The sequence below is a fragment of the Mastigoproctus giganteus genome, chromosome 3 (assembly GCF_048544385.1).
Source record: "Mastigoproctus giganteus isolate SK-2022 chromosome 3, ASM4854438v1, whole genome shotgun sequence".
In the NCBI taxonomy this organism is placed as follows: Eukaryota; Metazoa; Arthropoda; class Arachnida; order Uropygi; family Thelyphonidae; genus Mastigoproctus; species Mastigoproctus giganteus.
The window spans coordinates 188,474,583-188,501,212 of record NC_143577.1 but is presented as its reverse complement, the minus strand read 5'-3'; the positions used below and the strand labels follow the sequence as shown (position 1 = coordinate 188,501,212).

The 26,630-nt window shown below is 40.6% G+C and overlaps 1 protein-coding gene across 1 annotated transcript in view; it reads right to left on the bottom strand.

Moving 5' to 3' along the window:
* Positions 1-3,095, bottom strand: part of LOC150088485 (cytochrome P450 2U1-like) — a 36,407-nt gene extending 33,312 nt beyond the window's left edge. The window contains exons 1-2 of the mRNA XM_090370181.1: positions 2,941-3,095; positions 1,184-1,311 (exon numbers count right to left, since the gene is read on the bottom strand). Of these exons, the coding sequence (XP_090226307.1) occupies positions 1,184-1,311; positions 2,941-3,095 (283 nt within the window). The remainder of the gene's footprint in view (positions 1-1,183; positions 1,312-2,940) is intronic.
* Positions 3,096-26,630: the final 23,535 nt, after the last annotated feature.

Here is a 26,630-nt window from a genome sequence, read left to right as displayed (position 1 = left end):
TGAACCAGTTTGCCACTTCTCTTAAATTGCATAGTGACTAGCTCTCATCTAATTATGTAATTTATTATTATTGTTATTATTATTATTTTCCTATTCGCTAATTAATATATTTATTATTTGTTTTACGGATAACTTAACTTAATATATACCTCTTTTGTATATATAGTTTTAATGTCCGAATCTATATCAATGTTTAGCTTCCTGTTGGATTTCTTATTATTGTTATCGACTCTGTTCATTGTTCTGCTCTCAGATGCACTGTTAATGGTTACCTGTTGTGTACCTTGTTATTAATAAAAATAAAATAAAAATTTACAGTAACATGAGAGTGAATTCAACCTACTTTCGTAGCTCCCAAGTTATCAGATTTCAAAGCAACTGAGGATATGGGGGGACGAAGTAAAATGAGCAGAATGGAAAAGAGAGATATCAGCATCCATTCTAATTTTTAAAAACTGTGGTATCTATTGTGACATTTAGGTAACAAACTTTCGACCACCCCTTGTTGAGTGTATGTTACGACAAATGCAATTGTTCCAAGGATTAAAGGGAGTCTTGCTCACTATTACATAGGTGTGCCTAATAAAGTGACCATTCAATGCTGACAGATTTCCTGTTATTGTTCATATTTCGCATTTCACTGAGGTCTCTGAGGGCATAGAGACAGCAGTGTATTTAATATGTATATTACTTGAATTACGTGATCGATTTGCCAATTTTATGAATAAAAAGACCTGGCAACAAAAAACGAAGAAATGTTCTCTCGAAATAGACGTAACTTACCACTGTGTGAAATTAAAGCTCGAAAAATTTCCATCGGCTGGAAAAACCCATGAATTTTATACACATTATGGAAGAACGGTGATTAAAGTTCGCGAAGCTTTTCAATAAGTGCTGAAATTTCATTTCAGCACTTTACTGAAAAGCTTTGCGAACTTTCTTCCGAATCATGTTTCAATGCATTCTCTCATTTTCACATTTGGATTGAATCGCCATCTACTCCTTAATTATAATGGGTATATGCGAAGAGTACGCATGCACATCAACTTCAATAAACTCTAATAGAATAAAAATATAGGCATATACGTTGCATTTTTCTTTAATTAAATTTATTTTTCAACTGAAAGTTTTAAGAATCGTAAAACTTTTCATAAAATATCAAAATTATGGCTGTTTTGCTTACTTCTGCTTTCAGGGAGAAGTGCTATTGAGCTTGGACGTGGTCTGTCTAGGAATTCCGATTTGTTCAATGCCTCTTTCACGCTTTCGAAGTCATTGAGGAAAACAACGTACCGACTTCCTACCCTTATGCTGATAAGAATAAAAGAAATAAAATCAATGTGCTTTAAATTAAAACTTCATAATTTGAAATCTGTAAAATTCAGTGCAATTCAATATATAGTTTTATAATTCGTCTTTATTTCATGTAAAAACACATATTTGTGTTTAAATTCAATTTTTTGAACATTTCTACACCTACCCTTCTTTCACTATTTTTAATACAATATTTCGTTTTAAACATTATAATGATTAAAGTGCTCCTATATTAAGTTCTGGCAGCAATCTTTGTCTGAAAGGTTGTCCAACTATAAACCTCGATTTTAAGATTGCTGAGTTCAACATGCAAAGCCTTAGTTGGCATTTTCCATAAGTATGATCTTATTCTTTAATCACAAGCAATATGACAGTATTATATTTCCGAAAATTAGTGATTTATAAAAAAATAATGTTACCATTGACCATGCTACTGAAGTTCTATGATTGCTGAGTGTGTAAAACACGCAACAAAAATGAAATACATATATTACAAGTTAATGAAGTTTCCAAAAACTATAATGAAATGGATTTCAAAGATAACTAATCGGAAAGATAATTTCTGGATAAATAAAAAAAAAAGAATTCAAAATGAAGGAAAGCCTGAAGTTCGGTTCTACAAATCCTTCGGCTATCCGAAACAGCCATCTGGGGATATCCATAAACAGGATATTCTATGGTTGATATGTCTGTTGGCGGGATATAAGCCATGAAACTGCATCAGGAGTCTTCTTGTATCTTCTTCAAGATACAAGAAGATCCATAACCCTCTCAAGGTAGTAGACCACACTGGTTAAGATCGCTGTCTTTCCACAGCATGAAAAGGTCTCAGTTCGAATTCTATGTGAATAGCGGGAATCTATATGGGCCTTTTCCACAATATGACCCGGCGCTCAATGGCCCGTTAGCGAGATTGCACAATTTTCCACCTTTTCAGATCGACAGTATTCAGCAGTCAGGGGCTTGAACCCCAGACTACTCAACGTACGTGTGCTACTGCACTCCCGACCACTCGGCTACGGATGTTACTGAATATACTGGTATACTTACCCGAATATATTTCCATATTTCTTCGCCAGTTTAATCGCTTGGAGATGCACTCGACTTTCAAGAAAAGGAAAATAACCCACAATAGGCAGGCAGATCGGACCAGGTGGAAGTCGTCGTTTCCAATTTTTGCGAGGAATCATAAGGCACGCGCATAACACTACCACGAATATGGTGATAGTGTAGACAGTGAGATGCTCCTCTAGAAAATGCAAAATTTGAAATTCCATATCCCAAGCGAAAAATTACTGAGACTTCAAGAATCGGATAGACACTTGTTCAGTATCAAATATACTCTTTTTTAGGTATTTTAGAAATCCTGTTATACGGCAAATCATTTACGATTACACATTTATACTTCGTTTTGTATTACCCAATAAGTAAACACTCAGTAATGTTTCGATCACCAATGAAAACCTTTTCTGATAGCAAAAGCCTCTCCTGCCACCTGGTGTCATTCATGAAAACTGGAAGATTAGTGGCGTAGCGGTTTTCGTTCCACGAATCGTTTAACTGCTGGGAATAGTGGGTTGAATCTTTCTCCGCAAAATTGTAATGTAGAACCCGCAGTTATAATACCTGCCGTTGAAGATGTCATCAAATGGAACAGGTTGTACACAGGTTGCGCAAGGAAAACTCGTACACTGTTGGAGAGAATGTGTAGATAGTTGGAGATCATTTATACTAAGCCATGTACATGCAATCCTACAGATATACTGCCGTAAACCCGCCATAAACTCAATAATAACAACCGGAATAACAGTGCTTGCATTACCACGCAGTTACTGGACGTTGGACCATTCCTCATCTTCTTCCTACTTAGCAAGAAATTGTAATAAAAAGTCAGGACATATGCCGTAACTACCTGCCTAAAGAAGTTAACCTTGAATATCAGAAATAGCATATACATTGGTGGTCCAAGAAGTGCATCACCTAGGAATTTCACATTTCTAACTCCTTTTCGCGATGGTATGTTACATTAATGACTAACATCACAAATAGAAATATAAACAAAATATATTTATTAATAGTTAAGGCAAACTAAGTAATATTTGACAGGTGCTCTCAAAATATTCCAAAATGAGCATTTTCAACCTTTGTACAACAGTTTTGATAAACACGAAAATTACGGCTGAAATGTTATCAGAAGCCCTCAATTTGCTTCAGTTTATCATTTTAAATGGAAAACAAAATGAAAAGTTCACCAGGCGCAAACTAATATTTTGTTGAACCGCCCCTGGCCCTGATGACAGCAGCATACCGTCGACGCATTGACAAGATCAATTTCTGAAGATAATCAACTGATATTTCGTGGTTCCAAACACGAATTATGAAGTTCACGAAGGGTCTTTGGTTTCTTTCTGGCAACAGCAGATTCCACACGATGCCAACAGTTCTTTATAGGATTCGAGTCTGGGCTGTTTCCTGGCCAGCTAAGAGTTTTAATGGACTGTTCTTCCAACCAATTTTTCACCTGTAACAAAAGTAAACACATTACTGTCGACCCTATATCGATGATAAATGACACTAAAGTAACAAAATAAGTGCCTACTTGCACTTTTCGCCTAATGACAAGGAGCAGAGTCGTGTCGTCCTGAAAGATGCAGTTACTTGGTAGTCTGAAATGGTCACTAATGGTTGGCAACAATTTGCTTCCAAGATAGCAAGGTATCCATTGGCATTTATTGAACCTTTTATAAACTGCAATTGACCTACTCCGCGATACGAAATGCTCCCCCATATCATTTGGCTGGTAGGAAATTTCACTATAGACAACATACAGTCTGGACGGTATTCTTCACCACGTCTACGGAGACTCGTTTGTCTCCCATCAGAGCCATGCAGGTTGAATTTCTTCTCATCCGAGAAAATAACTGACTTCCACTGCTCGGGGGTCGATTTGAAAGATAAAAAAAACGCCCTCTATATAAAATGGTGGCTATACATTTCAGTGCTCCGAATTAATGTTCAAGAACTTCGGACTATCGAGTTTCCAGATAGCGCCAAGAAGTGTAACTAATAGAGAATTATTTGAAGTACATGTAAGTATAATTTCAAGTGTCTGTCTCATGGGGAAGGCTGGAAATTCCTAGATTGAATCTAACGTTGTTCCTATGGTAGTCAACAATGGTCAGACATAGGATTGACATTACAGAGGCTGTATCGTCACTCTCGATCATCTGTCACTTTGTATTGTATCTTCTGCATATTTTATAAATAAAAGATTTATTTAGCAGCACAAAATGCACATTTGTTTTTAGTTTCTGACAGTCACGAACACCAATGCTACTGCTCAGATCTTATTAAATACACTGGGGTACTTACCCGAATATATTGCCATATTTCTTCGCCAGTTTAATCAGTTGGAGATGCGCTTGTCTTTCAAGAAAAGGAAAATAACCCACAATAGGCAGGCAGATCGGGCCAGGTGGAAGCTGACGTTTCCAACTTTTACGAGGAATCAAAAATCACGCGCATACAACACTACCACGATATGATGATAGTATAGGCAGTGAAACGCTCCTCTATAAAATGTAAAATTTGGGAATCCATAACCCTAGAAGCAAATGACTGAGGAGCACTTTAAGAATCCGATAGACACTTGTTCACTTTCAACTATATTTCAGAGTTTTTTTTTGCTGAAAATTAGTGTAAAACCACAAATCATTATCGATACCAATTCACACTTCGTTCTGCATTACACAATAAGTAGAAACTCATCCAGTTTTACGCACGCCGATTAAAAACTTCGCTGATAACAAAAGCCCCTCCTGCCAAATGTTGTCATCCATGAACGCTGGAAGGTCAATGACTATCGCAGTTTAAACTCCACGAATCGTTTATTAAACTAAATGCACATTCTCCAAAAAGAAAATAATAAAAAATGGTATTAGTATAATAATAATTAAAACAACAAAGTGATAAATAAATATTTATAATGTCACTGATATGTACAAGTAGAATGATATTGATTCAGTCCATGCAAAAATCATTGTGAGCAGCATATTTGTCAAGAATTAAATCGTAGAGGAAGTGTTAACTGCTGAAGAAATTGTGAGCAGTATCCTTCCCCTCCCCCTAATTGTAATAGAGAACCCACAGTTATACTATGTAAAAGTTCAATCTTACAAATAAAATTAAAATTAATATTACGGTTTGAAAATATGGATTAAAAATAGTGAGGTTATCTATTTATTTATTTATTTATATACACTGAGTGCTCACTGAATTATGACTACCCATATGAAAACTGAATGCGACCAGTTGAACACGTGTGGTACGAGAGTGCGCAGTTAGTCGACCTACGTAGCATAGATAAGGGTCAGTGGTTCAGTAGGTAGCAAAATTCCGAGCGTGATGGGTAAAAGGAAGGATTTATCGCACTTTGATAAAGGACAGATTGTTGGAGCACGACAAGCTGGTTCCTCGATTTCCCAAACGGTTGAACTGGTCGGGGTGTTCGAGAGCCGCCGTAGTTAAAGTGTACCAGGACTAGTGTCAAAATGGTCAAACAACGACCCGACGTCAAAATTGCAAAGGTCAGCGAAAGGTTGATGTTAGAAATGAGCTCCTGATCAGACGACTCGTACAGAACAACAGGTGCAGCACTGTTGAAGACTTGACTACCCAATACAACATGGGCAAACCCAGAACAAAATCTGGCATGACCATGCGTCGCAAGCTCGCAAGTATGGGCTATACCGGCAGACAACCCCTACGGCATCCTCTCCTAGCCAAGGTTCATCGGCGTAAAAGACCTGCCTAGTGCAAAGAGTATGCAAGTTGTACTTTAGAAGACTGGAAGACGGTGTGTTTGTCGGATAAGTCACGTTATTTACTCCACACCGTGGATGGTCGTGTACGGATTTGGCGCGTCGATAACACGAGGCTCTTGATCCATCACGCATGGTATCAAAAGTGCAGGCCGATGGAGGCGATTGTATGTATGGTGTGGGGGCATGTTTCACTGGCAGGAACTTGGACCCCTGGTGCATGTACATGTGGAACACCGTATCAGTAGCCTCCGTTATCGTCAACTGCTTGCTCACTGTGTACACCCCGCTATGTTACACTTTTTCCCTAATGGCGATGGTGTCTTCCAAGATGACAATGCGCCGACCATCGTGCACTTGTTGTGCAGGAACGGTTTGAGGAACATAGTTCTGACTATGTTCCTCAAACTTTAGAGTAACTTTTATTGTAATGTCCTGTTGAGTTATTAAGTTGGGCATATAAATTAAGTTAAAGACCATTAAATGATGTGGGGGCACCTAAAATAGTTAAGGAGAAGAAAAAATAAGGGAATAAATAATGATATTAATCATAAGCATAGTAGAGGAAAGTGGGCAACATATATAATTTTTCTAGATAATGTGATAATATTATAACACATAAAATTCAAGGTAATGAGTTAATGTGTGAAAGAAAAACCGAAATATCTACTGAGAAACCTTGAGAGAAATGGGGAATCCTACCCTGTAGCGAGAAAAGCCAAGTACAAAGATGCTTATGGTTGGGTTTGTACAATTACTGATGTAAGATAATAAGTAGTAATTGATTTGATAGAAATAGGTGATTTGTAGTAAGTCTACTGATAAAACGTGATATGTGCGGAAAATCTGTAAAGGAAGAGAACCTCTTTCGAAGTAATGTTTGGAAAATTTTAATTAGTGTGGGAGATTGCCAATAAGAACATATAAAGGAAGGAAGGGATGTGTTGACCAATGTAAATTATATCTATAAGGAAATAGTTCAGAAAAGTTGATGCATATATGTGTGAGATGGTGAATTTTTTGTATTACTCTCCTGTATGTAAATTCAATTTGGAATTTGTATGTAGAAAAAGGGGGAAACTGCAGCCATTATCAATCCACTACAGGATGAAAGCCTCCTCAACGATTTATGTTGAGGGAAATGGACCACAATCTGCCACACTGGTCTAGTTCAGATTAGCCGATCGACCGCATTTTGGGGCTTGAAACCCAGTCTGCTCAAAGAGCGTGTGCCACTGCACTCCAGTTCCTGACCACTCGGCTACGGAAGCTGCTGATTTGCGTGTATACTGTACATGCACTAGTAGAGATTACTACCACAAAATCGCCATTATCCCAATAATAACAACAAAAATAGCAGCGCTACCACACCATGCAGATTTAGGAATTTGGACCATTGGTCATTCTCTTCCAACATGGCAAGAAATTGTACTGCAAAGTCAGGACATATGCGGTAACCATCTGCTTAAAGAGTTTAAACCTTGGAATGCGTACATCGATACGAATATATGTTATTTATGATGTTATTGTGAATAAATGCTTTGCTGGTAGAAAACTTCAAATATTAGAAAGTTCAAAGATTTTAACACTTATTAACATACAGAAGGTGTTTATGTTTATCGTTAAATATTGTTTGTCGTACGTATGCTGTCTTGAACCTAATGCTAATAATTGTAAATAACGTTGAATTTAATTTTCTTTGCAAATTATCCACTAGTACTCTTCTAACTTGTTTCAGTTCTCTGTTTTAACCCTTTTTTTCTGTTTCAGGAGATATCTCCTTCTTCATCCCCTTTCTTTCTATGCGCGTTTCTTCCCTACCAGTTCCCATACTTCTCTATCTATGGACTTTTTCTTTCCTTATTTATCTTCAGGTTTCCGTCTTGTCCGGACACGTCAGTAAGAGGTTTTGGGTATTGGAGTCTAGCTGCCTCCACGTGGCTCGGGATGAGAGCCATGCTAAAGCAGAAGTGGTTGCGAAATGCCAGGTGCCGGCACACAACACCCAAGAGAAAACACACACACATTTGCCGTCTTTGGCGCTAAGCCCTTACAGAGGCACCAGCGGGGTAAAGGGAAAACCCTGGTTACCGCTGGTTACTTTGAATGCTTTGAATCCCATTAACAGTTTCGCCGTGTAAGAAACCGTGGAGACCTCCATACAAACCTTAAATCCCATTAACCCCAAAGCACTGCAGAGCTCGTCGAAACTGGTGCAAGGAACATGTGACTTGGGGTTCAGGAAAAAAGGGATAAAATTCTGTTCAGTGCTGACACCAGTTTTAACCTACAAAGAGATTCTAGACGTCATTTCAGCTGGAGATAATGAGGAATGCGGTCCATCCCTCCAACAAGCAGAGAAAGGGACACATACCATGGTGGCGGTGTTTTTGTGTGGGGTAGAATCATGGTCAACGGCTGAACTCTTAATTTTTTTATAGGAATACCATAACTGAAAGAGACACCTAAAACAGATTCTCGAACCTACATTTTAGTGGTGCAGATTTTCTCTTCACGCTGACAACGTCGCATTGCACGCCGATAACCAACTGCTCGGTGACTTCGGGAGCTAAGGTCTGCACTGGTGGAAGAATGGGATTTGTTGCCACAGAAACTTATAGACACTCTTTGGTCGAGTATGGTTCACTGGAGTCAGGCCTGTTTAGCCATGGGAGGGGAGGAATACGAAGTACTGAAATCATGTGACATATTTTCGAACATCTTGAATCGATTATGTAATACGACCTGTAATATAACCCCTATGGATATCCTTTATACCTGTCCGAAGTTTCTCAATGTCTCCTCATTTCATCGTTATTCTATGGAGTCACCACAATACCAAATTTTGTCCAGCTTCATCGCAAGCTGCAGGAGTTCCGTCTCGGCCAGTATAAACGGAAGATAGAAGAGATAAAGATAAAGAAAGACGAAACGAGACTTCACGATAGAAAATGGTGAAAATTCCAATCAATGCTAAACATGGTGTCAGAAAAAAAAATTAAATAAAATAAATAAATACTGTATATAAAAATAATTTTCTCGTGCAAATTCTGATAAAGTACTGTATCAGTAGCATTGTCAGATAATGTCCTAAAGACAACTATCCCAGAACAATGCCAAGAATCAGTCAAGGAACTCAAGAAAAACAATAGGAAGTAGAAGCCGAAATCTGATTCCAAAAAGCAAAGATAACATAATCAGAATATAGATTAGAAAATGCGGCATCAGGAGCAAAAACAGAAAACACAAGAGTTTATAGATAATCTGTGATTACACGATTATTGATGGTGCATCACACGTTATCTGATTCAAACTAAGGGGAAACATTCGAATTTCAGGCTGAGCTAAATGTGTGAAAAAATGGTTTTGAAGAACACGATTAACTTATCTGTTAAAGAAGATATTGGTAGAATTCCCGTCAGTGTCGTTAAAACATAATGTTGGGTTAAAATAAAATAGCTTTCAATGTAAGGATTTATGGATAAAAAGTATAAAATAGACAATTTATTTATTTGTTTATATGGTCATTATTCGGAGTTAAGGCAAGCAATGGTTTTTATGTCTCCAACTCCTAATACGTTACCAGATCAAAATCATTCATTAAAAACCACAAAAGTAAGCTCTCCTGGGAAAATGTAGGCTGTAGTTTACAAATAAATTCACCCCTTCACCAGTATCAGTGTTAAATTGAATAAATCTGCAATAAGATAATGCGATATAATACAACCATGTGATCGAATGTATTCTTTATTCTCTTTGGATCAACCAAAATATGTGATGTTAACATTTCTATGAAAGAATGGTTGTTTATTTATCTTACGCCTCCATCGACATAACTACTGAATTTATAAAAATTTCGACTCCATTCGACTCCACTCTCCTGGGCATGCTTTTGTAATGCCAGCTTCACTTGAAATTGTTCAATTAAGTTTCATTGTCAATTTTCCAGAATTTCCAAACTGTTCTTTTTTTTTTTTTTTTCTTAATACAACCAAATATGCCTTCATTCTATAAACAGTCTCCAGTGTGGACTATATTCAGGAATGATTATTCCATGACTGAAGGGAGGAATGATCAATGCTAAAATAACTGAATACAAATTTAATTTTTTTAGTAAACTGCAACAGCGAATACGTCACGTATCTGATCCACTTAAGTTAGAGAATTATATCCACAAGTTTGAATTATAACCTCACCAATAACACCTGCCATTATCGAAAATTACAAAAATATCATCCAAATTGTAATGATGGATGAATAATGGTAAGCTTCTCGACAGGAACATTTGGATGTTCCTGACGAAATAATAAGACTTCAGTCCTGTTTCTTTTTTTTTTTTTTAGTAAGCACTTTATATACATAACGTCATAGCATATTTATAAAATCTATTCTAAACTTCATGTTCGTATACTGCATTATGACCACCAGATCCTTAAACGACTATGCTGTATAATAAGCCGAACAGTTTCGTAAGCTAGAGCAGTGGCAACTTGCATCTGTTCGTGCAAGGCAAAGTGATAAAGCAGCAGCAATGAGACCCACTAACGATATATAGCGGAGATTCAAAAGAGCATGTTTATGGAAGCACGTACGTTGGATGCTCCATATCGAAAACAGCACGTGTTTTCTGTTGCTGACGCCCCACAGTGATTAAGTTGTTCAAAGAATGGTGTCAAAGGGGTCAATCCACCTCCGGACGACAGAACTCTAAATTACGCAAGGTGAATATTCGTGGCGAGTAAAAGGCCCAGTGTGTTGAATGTACATTCTCAACGGCAGGTCACCGTGCGACAGTTGACATCGCAAACAAATATGGGGAACAAGAACAACATCCCAAATTACTAATAAAGGATAAAGCTCTATCATTAATATATAATGTAGTATATGTCCCAATTTCGTTCTATGGAGCCTCTACCTGGTGTAACAAAGCAATCCTGGAAAGGACAAGCGCAACCTTGAATCCATTCAAAGATTTATGTTACTATCAGTTACAGGACGTGTTGTACTGTCAGCACCCCTGCATTACAAGTGATTACAGGTTGCCTACCTGTATATCTGGAAGTTGTCAAGAGGGATCTCTTCCAGCGCCTGAAGAAGGGAATCCCAACGCAACAAAATTAAATCTGCAGTTGGACCATGCAAATGATCCTAAACGGGAAAGAAGAATAACTGCAGACCACCTACAAAAACTCTGGAAAGAAACATGGGATATGATGCCGAAATGGTCAATACCACCAAAAGGTTTATTCCCTCGATAAGTCGGACATTCCTAAAGTGGCCTCCCTGGTACTCGCCTGGATTGCAAATTATCTTCCTGATTACAGTCCACAGACATTTTCAACAAAAAGTGACAACCATGGGAATAGAAAATAACCCATATTGCCACTGTGAATGTCCCACTAATGACAATGCAAGTCTTCAATTCCTCACCGCGATATAAGGAAATACCCGCAATCATGAGTCAACTTTACTAGAGGAAGAGGCCACATACCTAGCCTTAACATGTTACGCCTAGACTGTATTCACTTCTAGCCGAGTTAGAGTTTCGGTACTCAGGACAGAACAGAATAACGCACCACCTCTGCGAACCCCGAATGGGGTAATTTAATTCAAGCACCGAGTGGTCAGGAGCGGGAGTGCAGTAGCACACGCTCTTTGAGTAGACCGGGGTTCAAGCCCCTGACTGCTGAATACGGTCGATCTGCCAACCCGCACTGGACCAGCGTGGCAGATTATGGTCCATTTCCCTCAGCATGAATTGTTGAGGAGGCTTCCATCCTGCAGTGGGTTGATAATGGCTGCACTTTACTTTTTTTTTTACTTTAGTGCAGAATATTTTAAAGGCAAGTTACCCTGCTAACCCGATAAGGGTAGAATTCATGCTGGCACTCCCCAGAGTGCGGAAAATCTCACACACCGCAAGGCTAATAATGGCCAGTCTCTAAAATCTCCTGATTTTAGAGACTGCTGGGTAAAGCAACCTGAGACAGTAGCCTGAAAATTTCAGGCTGCTGCTCATTCCAATAGAAGCAGTACAAGAATCACTTTTACATCTGCCAGCTTCTACTGTTAAACTATTAGTCGGTGTATCCCACCCCCAAGCTAGCGTTTTCCGACCCACTTAACACTGCCTCGATAGCATCAGCAAATATTTTTGCACCCTTTCTATTTAAGTGTATCCCGTCCCTGTAGAAGCAGTCTCTCCTGTTAACAAGTACAGACCAGGATGAAAAAATTTCTACCCCTTGAGGCTTGCACAATCTTTCCAGGGCCGAATTGATCGACAAGGCTCTCATCATATACTCCCTCCTATCATGTCTGGGCAGCATTGCAGACACATTCAAATTCAACCCTAATTGACGGCTTTTTTCAATATTGAGCTGTACTTGTTAAGTAATTCTGCCGGTTCCCTACTCTTAATATCATTAGTGCCAACGTATACAACTATATCACCTTTTGTGCCCTTAAAAGATGATATCCGCTCTACAACGTCATCAACCTTTGTCACTGGCAGACATACCCTGGTCCTGTTCCATCTCTCCTTTTTTGCGCAATATGTTCGCCGTTTCCCTGACAATAGAGTCATCAACAACAACTAGTTCCTGTGGGACCAGCCCATTCTGCCTTGGGCATTGCCGCTGTTTTGCGTGATGTTCACGTGCAAGCTGTTGTTTTGATGTGGGTATCTCAGAGCATGATGGGGCCCCTCAATTTAAAACCTTCGAGGGCATCCACCCCGTCCTTCAAGCTCTCATATAGGCCCATAACAACGCTGATTTTGGCGCCTGATTTCCTCACATTCCTTACATCGCGCACACACAAAGACATTCCCCTTGGCAAAATCATATCCCGTTCCTGATTGATTCAAGCACATCAAACAAGCAGTACATACATTTTAAAAGGCTGCGATTCAGAGGACAACTGCCCTCCTCCCCCTCAGTTATCCCCTGAGCCACAGCACTCCCATTAACTTGAGCGGCGTTTGCTTTGCTGCTCTGGTCTGAGTCATGAGTTCGATTCAATTTGAATACAAAAATATAAACCTAAACTTAGGGTTATAATAATATAAGTTATAATAACACTATATATATATTTCAGTATCGAATATTATCTTCGAGTTACGTTATGTGACTTTCGCATCCTCTATCAAGTTATATGTATTAATTTATAACGTTACGTTTGTAAAAATTAGGTCGTTATATGTATTTAGTTAAAAAAGTACAATTTAATTGACAATAAAATTTAATAAAATTAATATATTTTACTGATTAATTGATAATACTATACTATACTAAGCTAACAGATTTCTAATGCAGTGCTACGTGCTTCGCTATCTAGACATGCAAAGAAGAAAACTTAAACAGCGCTATGGACCTCCAGACAAGAACTGGTAGGTATCAGGAACCCTGACCTTGTTAAACAATATATTTTAAGATGCGTTATCCCCATCCCTCTCTACGCATCTCAGATTTGGTCTTCTGCCCCAGATGCTACCATCAAGGCTTTCCTAGGTTTAGAGTACTGGATGCTGAGATGGTCAGACGCACTACGCATGGTAATGCAAGTAATCCAATGAATCCCACAGAAAAACCAGTAGAAACAGAACTGGAGGCATTCCTTCTAACCGCAGTCTAACACCCTGTGGTCACATTTTTATATTCTATTTATTTATAATTGCATGACTGCTTCCACCCTACTGAAGTCTCGGGCTGAGACAACTCGCAATTCTGGCTGATATTTTAAGATACTGTAGGGTGTGTAAAGCGGCAAGTTAGCAGAGCATTAAAAACGTCACAAATTTACATAAATAGCAAAATTTAATGAACCTTATATAAACAAAAATTTACATACATACATATAGATTCCAAATTTGAAATTTCATATACGAAGAAGAATTATTTTTACCATCTTATATACATAAATTTCGTTGGTTAACACAACCCTTCCTTCCTTTCCTTTTTGCAAATTGATCATGGAGTATATTACGACTTAAGCCATTTCTACTCCTGCCCGGCACTACCATCATCCAGTAGAATTCAATGACAACGATATGAGCCTCTTGTCTAGCCACAGAATTGTCTCTTATGAAAGAGACCATTATAAGTCATGTATATACTTAAAATGTTCCTTAAATGAATTATGTTTGTTACTTTCAACGTACTCTACTTTGAAAAATTCATAAAATATCTCATTTCCTTGATGTAAATAAGGCAGAAGTCCTTCGAATAAAATTTAAGGTTTTTGTGTTTAATGTTTTCATAAAATCAGAAACTTTGGTAACAGATAAAGAATGGAGCGAGCCAACTACCACGCTGCTTTATAGATCTTGAAACACTTTCCATAAAGTCATATTTCAGAATTTTTTGCGATTATAAATTATCTAAGGAATATTAAACCAGGCATGTGGCTGAAGGGTCTATTCTAAAAGTCAAGGTTTTATCTCATGAAAGACAATTATGAGCCATATAAATAGTTCAAATGTTCCTTAAATCAATTCTATTTGTTACTTTCATCGTATTCTTCTTTTAAAAATTCATAAAATACTTAATTTCATTTCAAATAAGACAGACGTCCACGAATAAAATTTAAATTTGCTGTGTACGCGCCCGTTTATTCTTTATATTTATAAAGTTTCTTTATTTCTTGTTGTTGTTGACTTCCACCTTACTGGGCGGACATAAATAGCATCTCTGACTGCTTTTTTTTTCAAAAATCAAGAGAAGAACATACTTTGGTTAGGCTGCGTCTTGACTATTGGTCGCAGGCCTGGGCGACTCATTTTAGGAAGGATGCAGATCTGTTGAAACACGTACAGAGAAGGACAACCAGATAGGTGAAAGGAATAAAGGGTCTTACTCTCAGAAAGACTTCAGTTCTGCAAATTGCAACGTCTCGGGACTAGTCACTTGCAGGGTGATCTTATTGAGGTGTTTAAGGCTTTGAATTTTTTGAGTAAACTGAATGTTAATGATATCCTTCCACTTGCTATGACTACACACATGAGGAGCATAAATTCAAGTTGAGGAAGGATGGTTGCATAATAGATGTGTGGATGTTTGCCTGCAGCCAGCGGGTACTTGATTGCTGTAATTGTTATGTCATCGTGTAAAATTTTAAGGTCGACTTATGTATAAAATCTTAAGTTTGAATTAAAGGTATTTGCTTAGGATTAAAAAGAAATTATATATTTATTGGTATTAATTTTACATATATATTTCTCACAAATATACATTGTTGCTTTTCCATTAATGCCAAGTAATTTACCCATCTTCTTCATCAGACGAAATTGTTCATGTAATTCGTCAAAAGCCATGTGTTCCGGTTTACTTCGATTTTTCGATAACAAAAGTTTCAAGATTATCAATTCATAATAGCAAATTCGCTTCTATGTTGTGGCGATGTACCAAAATACCAAACAAGCAATGGCTCAGTTACAAAATCAAAACCTCCAAAGTATACTCAGATTCAATGAGAGATGTCACACTTCATGTATAAACGGAATAAATAAAAATTGGGTAGTTGAGCTTACCCCGGAGGCCTGGAAGGTCCTGAAAGACCAAACAAGGGTTTTCATTGAATGGGGAAGCTACCGCTATCACGAACGAGTAATCATACCGAAATGCTACCGTTGCTGTAAGTTTGGCCACACGACACACACATGTGCGCAAACCACCCCAACATGTGGCCACTGTTCTGAAAAGGGCCACGATTTTAACGCCTGCCCCCACAAAGATAAGGAACCCACCTGCGTTAACTGCAAGACTATGAAATTAGACCACAAGCACTCACTTAGGGACCCGAAATGCCCTACATACCAACGAACCAAGACCTTATACCAAAGCAGGATCAACTATGGGAACGAGAATTAAGAATTATAACACAAATATGCTGAAAATAATCCAAATTAACGCACAACGGGCCAGATCAGTGGCTGACCAGTTACGGACCAAAGCCGAAGACGAAAACTTGGATGTCATTATAGTCCAGGAACCGTATACACATCTAAAGCGGGTCGCAGGGTACCCACACAATTATAAGGTGATCCACACGGATGACGACACCCCATGGGCTGCCGTTCTGGTAAGAAACACCAACATCAGCGCAACTAAAATCACACAGCTGTGTACTCCATGGGCTGCTTGTGCACAACTTGGCACTGCATTAGGATCTCTATATGTCGTGGCACTCTACTGCAGACCAGGACAAGATATAGGCTTTGCAATCGACTACCTCCGATGCCTACAGGACACCCTACCAAATAAAAGAGTCATCATTGGAGCTGATGTCAACTGTCGCTCCCCGGCATGGCACAGCCTCACCCCAGACAGGCGAGGAACTCGAAATGGACAACTCTTAGAAGACTACCTTGCAGGATCCTATCTAACTGTACTAAATCGACCCCACCATCTGCCAACATTTTCGAGCACCCTCTGGGAGGCCACAATTGATGTCTCCCTGGCCACCAGGAGTATGGCCGGACATGTGACTAATTGGAGGGTGGAGGAAGCATGGACCACCTCGGACCACCGGGCAATAACCTTTTCAGTTGAAAGACAACTAACAAGAATAACTCAAACAAACCAACCACAAATGAGATATGCAGTCGCAAATGCAGACTGGACACTGTATAGAGAGTTGCTCACCACGGCAATTAGACACAATCTGGAAAACATAAACCCCCGGAGCGACCCGGATGACCTTCAGAGGGAAACTGCAAAATTATTACTAAACATCAGTGATCGAGTGATAAAAAAAAAAAACCCAAAACCTGGCACAGTACCCTGGTGGACACCAGAAATTGCAGTACTACGACGACAAATGCAAAAAACAAGAAAAGACTTCCAGAGAGCTCGCAGAACCTGGCCCGAAGATGAGGTGGAGGTCCTGAGACAACATTACAGAGAAGCTAGGAACCGTTACACAGACACCATAAAAAAAAGTAAGAAGGGTTCTTGGGAGCGCCTAGTGTCTACTTCTGGAAACACCGACCCCTGGGGCATAGTCTACAAGGTGATAACCAATAAGCTTCCCAGGGGCGAGGTCATTAGTACTACCAGGACACCGGAGGGAAACCTAACGACCACTTGGGAGCAGTCAATGGGCAACATACTGGACAAAATCTTCAAGGAACCAGCAATATTAACCATGCAAGAACAACACGAAATTTGCAAGGACAACGCAATCTATAACACCTCGACAATTGAACCCCCTTCACCCTGGAAGAGCTCAGTGAGGCTGCCACCAAGATCAGAAATCGCAAATGCCCAGGACTGGACATGATCGAACCAGAGATCTTGAAGATAACTGCAGAATTTGCACCGCACTTACTACTTACTCTCTACAACAGGTGCCTGGAAACAGGCAAATTCCCCACAGCATGGAAAACAGCAAACACCAAGTTGTTACTTAAAAATCCTAACAAAAAACCGGACTGCCCAGAGTCATATAGACCTATTGCACTGCTCTCAGTGGTCAGCAAACTATATGAGAGACTGCTGCACAAGCGAATCAAAAACCACTATGAGAGGACAAACCTGGCGGCTAGGAATCAGTTCGGATTTAAGCCGGGTTCCTCCACAGTGGATGCACTTGGAAACCTGCTTCGGAAGGCACAGGAATGCAGAAAAAAATACCTACTAGTCATTTCAATTGATTTTGCTGGGGCGTTCGACTCACTATGGTGGCCGAGCGTCCTAGCCAGACTAAGGGTGGCTGCAGTCCCTATCAACCTATACAAGGTAATGGAGGACTACCTATCTTGCAGGAAAGTAGAAATAAATGCCAACTACCAAAATGTCACAAGATCTGTATACAGGGGCTGCCCGCAGGGGTCTGTCTTGGGGCCACTCCTTTGGAATATGGTTCTCGACGAGCTCCTGAACCTGGACCTGGGGCTGATCGGAGCCCAGGCCTTTGCAGACGACCTTATTCTTACCATTGAGGCTGACTCAAGAGCCCAACTGGAAACTACCGCAAACCAAGCTCTGCAGAAAATACAAAATTGGGCTACAAGAAACCAGTTAAAAATTTCACCGACGAAAACCACATCTATTCTACTAAAAGGAACCCTACAAATAAGGCGTCCACCCCAAATTAAAATAGAAGGTGTGACCATTAAACTTGCCAACCAAATGAAATACCTAGGAGTTATCCTAGACAAAAACTTATCCTTTCAGCCTCACCTACAATATATAAGGACGAAGATAAGACGTTACTCGGCACTGGTGGCGAGGGTTACGAGAAAAGACTGGGGATTAAAAAAAACAGCACTAATGTTGTATTATAAGGCAACCTTCATCCCTGCGATAACTTATGCTGCTGCAGCGTGGTACAGCAAAACGACGCTTGCAGTCAATAGGAGAACTCTGGATACGATACAAAAGACCATTTTACTAACAACCACACGAGCATGCAGAACAGTAAGCACACCAGCGTTGCAGGTGCTTGCTGGAGCGCTCCCCCTCGATTTGGAGGACTGTAAAAGCTGGCTTGCTCTTCCTGCATGCCAGGGGGGTTGCTGCCACCTTCCAGGATTTCATAATTGACCCAGCGAGTAGTACAAAAACAGAAAAAGTCCGATTACAGGCTTACCTACTTCGGGAGTGGCAACAAAGATGGACCGATACAACAAAAGGAGAAATCACAAGAAAATTCCTTCCCAACCTCAGCAAAATATATCCCAAGCAACCAGCCTGGTACTTTCCGGGGAAGCATTTGACTTCGCTCCTTACTGGTCATGGTCCCTTTAAGGAGAAGCTGCTTGGGTTCTGCCTTGTTGAGGACCCCAACTGCACATGTGGGGAGATCGAGAACTGGAACCACTTGGTCTACGACTGCCCAGAATACGAAGATCTCCGAGGCATCCTGATCACAAAGATACACTACCTTCCGAAAGGACTGGAATCCCACTTCATTGACACAGAAGAGGAATACAGAGCACTTTCTCAATATGCGCAGGACCTCTTCGAGAGGAGAAAACTGCTAATTACCATAAATCGTGTCTGAAGAAAGATCACCACAAGTTAAACTGTACAAGACCATAAAATACTATCCAACAGAGTTACTACAGAGAAAAACCTTGAGACAAGTGAGTGAAAAACACAAGGACGGAGCTTACCCCATGAGCGACTGGACTGAAATCGACTCAATATTGAAGAAAAGAGACTTAACGCAGCACAGCTGCCAAACGCCATTTGGCGACTTGAAGAGGGCACCCTAGCCTCCTTCATCTTTAATACCCATATCCCCGGTGGGGGGGAGAGACGGTCTTACTGTCTCATCCCCTTCTCGCCATTCCCACTTTCCTTTCTGGTGGGGCATGGGCATGCCCCACTGTGACTTGGAGTTGCCTCCTCTCTCGGCTCCATACTTCTGTCTTTTCCCCCCAGACTTTAGACTCCCTACCCACTCTACCTGCACATACGCAAGCGAATGCCCTACACATCGGAATTGATTTAATCATCTCCAAATTACGTTTTTCGCCCATACACTCGGCGTTTCAAAAATTTAGCGTTATTCCCCATAGAATTTACCAAAAAAAAAAAAAAATATATATATATATATATATATATATATATCTTAGTTTATTTTTTAACTTTCTTTTCCTCTTTTTTTTTTTTTTTTTTAGGTCCTAGCCGCCGAAATCTCAGGAAATTAAGCGGCAGGACCTACCAGAGTAAATCTTAGTCTACTGGTGTTTCCTGGTCTGCCTCCACGGGGCGAAAGTGGGGCAACGTTGGGCCTCAGTAGGGGTCCAGCGTCTAAACGACCAGATGAACAACGGTACATGACATTACACATATACAATATCCATACACTTTTAAATCTCTGGCATTTCCCAGCGAACTGGTTCACTCACAATGAAAGCAACGCGGAGATGGGGGAAACCCCTGGTGCCGTTTGACCCTAAACACACTTTACACTTTACACTTTACACTTCATGTATCGACTTACTGGAGCCTGAAATCGTCAAGAAGACCATCGAGACAATTCCAGAGGTAATACTCACCCTCTTTAATCACTGCCTTAATGAGGGATGCTTTCCACAAGCTTGGAGGACTGCCAAATTGCGCTTAATCCTGAAAAGTCCAAACAAGCAACAGGACCTTCCGGAGTCATACCGACCAATAGCCCTTCTCTCTGTACTAAGTAAACTCTTTGAACACCTCCTCAAAGATAGAATCGAAATTTGCTACATGGCTGCAGGCCTACAATCACAGAATCAATTTGGCTTTAGGAGGGGCTGCTCCACTCTGGATGCCCTGGAAAACATTACCAGAACTGCTGAAACAACAAACCATAAATATCTACTTGTAATCGCAATAGATTTTGCCGGGGCATTTGACACCCTGTGGTGGCCAAGCGTCCTCGGCAGGCTCCGGAAGGCCAACATCCCGGCCAACCTATACCAATGCGTCAAAACATATTTTGACAACAGAATGGTTGTTGTAGAAACTCCATATCATTCTATTTCCAGACAGATCTTCAGAGGCTGCCCACAGGGCTGTCTTGGGTCCGCTCTTCTGGAACATGGTTCTCGACGGTTTTCTAAATCTAGACCTAGGTCGTGTGGCAACTCAGGCATACGCGGACGACCTGACCCTGGTACTGCGAGAGGACAGCAGAGCCAGGCTAGAAACTTCTGCTTCTCGTGCCTTTGACACCCTACAGAAGTGGACCGACGAAAACAATCTCCGCATATCTTCAACCAAAACCAGCTCAGTACTGTTAAAAGGTAACCTGGACAACAGGAGACCACCACAAATACGAATCCAATGAACTACAATTAAGCTGACAAAGGAACTAAAACACCTCGGGGTTGTCCTAGATAATAACCTCTAATTCACCCCTCATCTGACCTACATGCAGAAAAAGATCAGAAGATACTCTGCTCTGTTCATGAGGGTCTCCCGCAAGGATTGGGGCCTGCGGAGGAGAGCCCTCAAGCTATTCTATAAAGCCGTATTCCTGCCTGCCATAAAGTATGCCGTTGGAGTGTGGTACCGGAAGGCTACCACGGCCGTCAACAGAAGAAAACTGAACACCACGCAACGGTATATATTACTTATAATAACAAGAGCCTGCAATACTGTAAGCACACACGCCCTCCAGGCCCTGACAGGGACTCTTCCCCTAGACCTTGAAATAGTCTTCCGCGGCCTAATATATCAACTCTCCAAGGGACGTGAGGCTAACCATCTGAACTTCACTTTGGACCCTGAAGCTGACCACAAATTGGAACGCAAACGTCTCCTCGCACATCTCAACCAGAGCTGGCAAACCCGCTGGCAGACATCAACCAAAGGTGAAATAACTAAAACATTTATTCCTGATTTACAACTGGTGTAGCCAAACTATCCACCTTGGCTTTCTCCTGGACTTCTCGCCACCTACCTGTTGACCGGCCATGGCGCCATAAGAGGAAAACTCCATGGATTCGGATTGAGTGACACCCCCCCCCCTATGCCACTGCGGTCTACGCGAGACATGGGGGCACTTGATGTACGACTGCCCACTGTACGAGGATCTCCGCTGCCGATTTATAACCACCACCCAAATAATGCTAAGAAATCAGGAATATCTGATACTAACTGAAAAAGATACTTATAGTGCCTTCACTCAATATGCGCAAGACCTCTTCAGAAGAAGGCGGACTCTCCCGCATCCACCACCACAACAGCAACAACCATGAAATGAATAACCTATGAGAGCAAACAGTACAAACCAACAACTAACTGCCTCAGGAAAGAAAGGAAAAGGAAGAAAGAAGGAGGAAGAAGGGAAAAACGAACCGGACATAACCCACGAAAAGTGCACACCGGATATGTGGACCTCCTCCAGACGGGACACAGCCTCATGAGTGACTTTCTATTCAGCTGAATTCCAACCAGCCCAATGAGACCGCAGAGCTTTCTGCATATGCCAGCCATAGTGGCAATCGGTGTCGGCGCTCTTGCTGGACCCATCTTTCTTTCTCCCTCCCTTGGCGGTGGGGGAGGAGACAGGAGGTTACCCCTCCTGTCTCCTCCCCTACTCGCCAACCCAGATTTCCTCCTGGTGGAGCATGAGCATGCCCCACTGACTTTTAATGGGTCGCCTCCTCTATTGACCCCATTTCTTCTGTCTTTCTCCCCCCAGTCTTTTGTCTCCTCTCCCTCTCTACCTGCTCGCCAGCGTATATCCCACAGGTCAAAATTTAATAGCTCCAAATTAATTTCGCTCACATTTCGGTCTTTCAATCTAGCGATCAACCCACGCAAACGTTTTTTTTTTTTTTTAAAGGTCCTTGCCACTGAAATCTCAGGAAACTAGGTGGCAGGGCCTGCCAGAGTAAATAACTGTAATACTAGTGTACCTGGTCTGTCTCAACGGGGTGAAGTGTGGGCAACGTCGGGCCTCAGCTGGGGTCTGGCGGCTAAATGGCCAGAAGAACAACGGTACACAACATCACACACCTCAAGATCCATATACTTTTAAATCTCTGGCCTTTACAGTGAACTGTATCACACCACAATGTAAACTACGCGGAGATGGGGGAAACCCCTGGTGCCGTTTGACCCTAAACACACTTTACACTTCATCTATGCCTGTAGGTTTGGTTTTGTGATCTGCTGCAAACAGGAGTACTGTATACGCTTCTTGTTTTCTTTATAGTTTACTCTGCAATGTAAACTTTTAAAAGAAAGAGTCGGAATAAATCACGCCTATCCCTGTCATTTTGTCACATTTTTCATTCGTGCTTTTTCGTTGCGAAACATATGAAATACAGCTAACTTTCAGAGAACTAAAGATTCAGAAGATTCGTTATTTATCGTTATCACAATTACAATCAGTTTTACGCGCTCTTCCATCTGGCCTTTGCCAAATCCCAGATCACGAAGTATGTGCAATGCAAATTTACAATAACATGAGAATGAATTCAGCCAACCGTGGTAGCTTTCCAAATCGTCAGATTTCAAACTAACTGAGGATATGGTGGATGAGGTAGAATGAACAAAATGGAATAGAGATCAGTATCCATCCAGTTTTCAAAAACTGTGATATCAATTAAATCAACCAACCCCCATCATCCAGGTAAAATTTTACACTACCCTTTGTGGAGTATATGTCATGATAAATGCAGGTTGTTCCAAGCTTTAAAGGGATAGTTAGTCACTATTAGTGACTAGATGTGCCTAACACTAGATGTGACTAGATGTGCCTAACAGTAGATGTGACTAGATGTGCCTAACACTAGATGTGCCTAGATGTGCCTAACACTAGATGTGACTAGATGTGCCATTCTCTGATTTTCTCATTTGGAGAGAATCGCGTATACTCCTTAATTATAAATGGTAGATGCGAAGAGCACACATATAAAACTTCAATAAACTATAACAGAATAAATATAGACATATTCATTACACTTTTTTCTTTAATTTAATTAATTTTTATTTTTAAAATGAAAATTTTAAGTATCGTAAAACCTGTGATAAAAAATATCAAAATAATGGCTGTTTTGTTTACTTTTGCCTTCAGGGAGATGAGCTAGTGAGTTTCGATATGGTCTGTCTAGGAATGCCGATTTGTTCAATGCCCTTTTGCTCTTTTTAAGTAATTTGAGAAAACAACATACCGACTTCTGACCTTCATGATGATAAGAATAAATTGATAATATCAATATACAGTACTTTAAAATAAAACCTGAGAATCTTAAATCCATAAAATTCAGTGCAATCCAATATGCAGTATATATGAGTTTTCCAATTTGGCTTTATTTCAAGAAGAAACACTTATTCGTGTCGAAATTGAATTTTTTTTTTTAACATTTCTACTCCTACTCGTCTTTCACTCTTTTTTAAACCGAGATCTGTTTTTAAACGGTTAACGATTTTGATCAAACTGCTCCTGCATTAAGTTCTGGCATTAATCTTTAATCATTCATTAATCACCCAGACTTAATACACATGGCTCTGTTGGGTCTTTGCTTCGGTAACACATGCGTCTTTGTCTAAAAAACTTTTTAGGCCACCCGAATAATTAAATTGATTTGCCGTGCTGTGTGTCTTATGTCTGTAAATTGCTTGTGTTCTATGGTCGATTTGTCTGTTTTGCTGGATGAAATACCCCATATCTGACACACAGCACGGCAAATGAATTTAATTATTCGGGTGGCCTAAAAAGTTTTTTTTTTTTTTTTTGCTGCCCATATGCAGTAATTTGCATTTGTCAATGTTAAACAGTAACTTGCATTTGTCCTATTCCCCTACTCAAGATGTAGCCTAACCATTGCCTTCTAAAATAGGATAATCATTTATTTATAATTGTCGTGGGTATGAATTAATATATGTTCTTGGTCCTTTAGCAAATTAGTAATTTTGTGATCAAAATAGATCTCAAGTCTTCATAGTCAGGACAGTCATACATTATATGGTGCCACGATTCGTCAGTGCCACAGTGGCAGCGTGGATCATCTGTGATGCCCAGAAACGTTAATTATTTTGTATTGACCCATGTCCTGTAAGGCGGTACGTTATGTGCAGGCCAACGGGAAACCAGCTTGGCGCTTTGGGGAACGCGAACGTTACTTCAGGGATTAATTTATTTGTAATTGCTCCCTTAGTGGATGTCGTGCATCTATCCTGTCAGGCCTGCTGCAGGAGAGCAAGAAGGTGCCTTTTCTCTGTCATGCGTTTGATTGCTGGGTTGGTGGTGAATCTAACGGTGGTAGTGGAGATTCCTTTGGACAGATGATACAACATGCCACATCTAATTATTTCAAAGTCTAGAGGGAGGACTCCAGCGAGGATTTGGAGAGCAGGAGTGTTCACTGTGGAGCAGGCTCTGTTGATGGTAAGTAGTATTGCTCTTTGAATGGTGGCTAATTTCTTCTGATTTGTGAAAATAGTTGGCCGGTGATACCAGACCCCTTCAGCATATGAGATGGCTGGAATAAATAATGCTTTGTAAAACAGAGCTAGGGTATGTCGGTTTTAACCCCAGTCCCTGCGGGGTACCATTGCCACCAATGCTGTGTAATTTCTTATTTTCTTTTGGATATACTGTAGGTGTGGGAGGAAGGACAGTTTTGAGTACAGAATTACACCAAGGTGCTTACGCTAGTGTGATACTTGTTAGTCGTGGCACTGATCTTAATTTGCTGTGGTCTGGTTGAGCTTAGGTTCCCTTTCAGCAGGATGTTGGAGGTTTTCTCAGCCGAGATTATCAGGTTGTGCTGGGCAGACCACTCCTGGAGGAGCCAGATTGCTTGGTTAGCAGAAATTTCAAGCTGGGCCCTTGAACTGGCAGGAACGGAACCGATCAAATCGTCTGCGTAACACGCCCAAGAACTTGATTTAGGAACTCATCCAGGACAATGTTCCAGAAAGTTGGTCCTAGGACCGAGCCCTGACCAATTTACTATTCCTCTAGGTCCTATTCCCGTACTCAAGATGTAGCCTAACCATAGCCTAATCTTCACCACTTTTGCACAGGATATCTTCAACAGACGAAGAACATTAAGGAGCTTATTAAACCACCATGACCAATAACTTGAGCCAGATTATGGGTACCCCCTCTCCAGTAGCATTGAGCGCCAACCTCATCGAAGTTCAATTGAACTGAGATTCACTTCTTTCATTGGCGCCTGCGTAGCCAGGTGGGCAGGAGCAGCAGTGCGTAGCACACGCTTCATTATTAGACCAGGGTTCGAGTCCGTGACCACCAAATACGGAGGATACGGAAAGGTCAGGGATTGACCACCGCATATCCCCGGAGCAATATGGCCTTAGTTGCTAATGCTCCTAAAAACCAAATAAGAAATAACAACATAACTTCTTTCATCCAGGTTCCATCGAGCTGATATCTGAAACTGAATTTGCAAGCAAGATCAATCAATCGGAATGTGATATTACCTGATTTTAACTTTGAAACAACAGGACCTGACTATCCCATCACAGGAAAGAAGATCGCTATAATGCGCCACAACGCATATGACCAACGATCACGGACAGGGCCATGTCCCAGGAAAGACAGTGCACTACGCCGGCTATATAACTTAATGAGACAACAAGGAGGTGATGGAAAACCCTGAATGGGACTTTGTTCCAAGTATATCAACACGTCTGGATCCTGAATATGCGGCAATATAAAAGAAGACTAACCATGGACTGGACTGTGTCCCATGAAACGCAATACACCGAATTGTCACCAGAATTAGAAGAAACAAGGAAGTGACCATAAATCCCGAACGGGACCTCATCCTACGCAAGGCTCCGGACGCCAATATGGCCGCAGTTTTGTTCGGACGTACGATATATCGCTCCGTGATTTTTGTGTATAAAATGTGTTTAAAATACAGTTTATGTTCTATAGTGTATTCTCTCAAGAAGATATACATGCAGGAGTCCTTTGGTCAGAAACGTTTTGCATTCTACCGGGTATTTAGTTAGATCCCAGTGTCATTTATCTGTTTCCTTTGTTGCCAGACCAAACTGGTCACCATGCGGCTGACGGCAG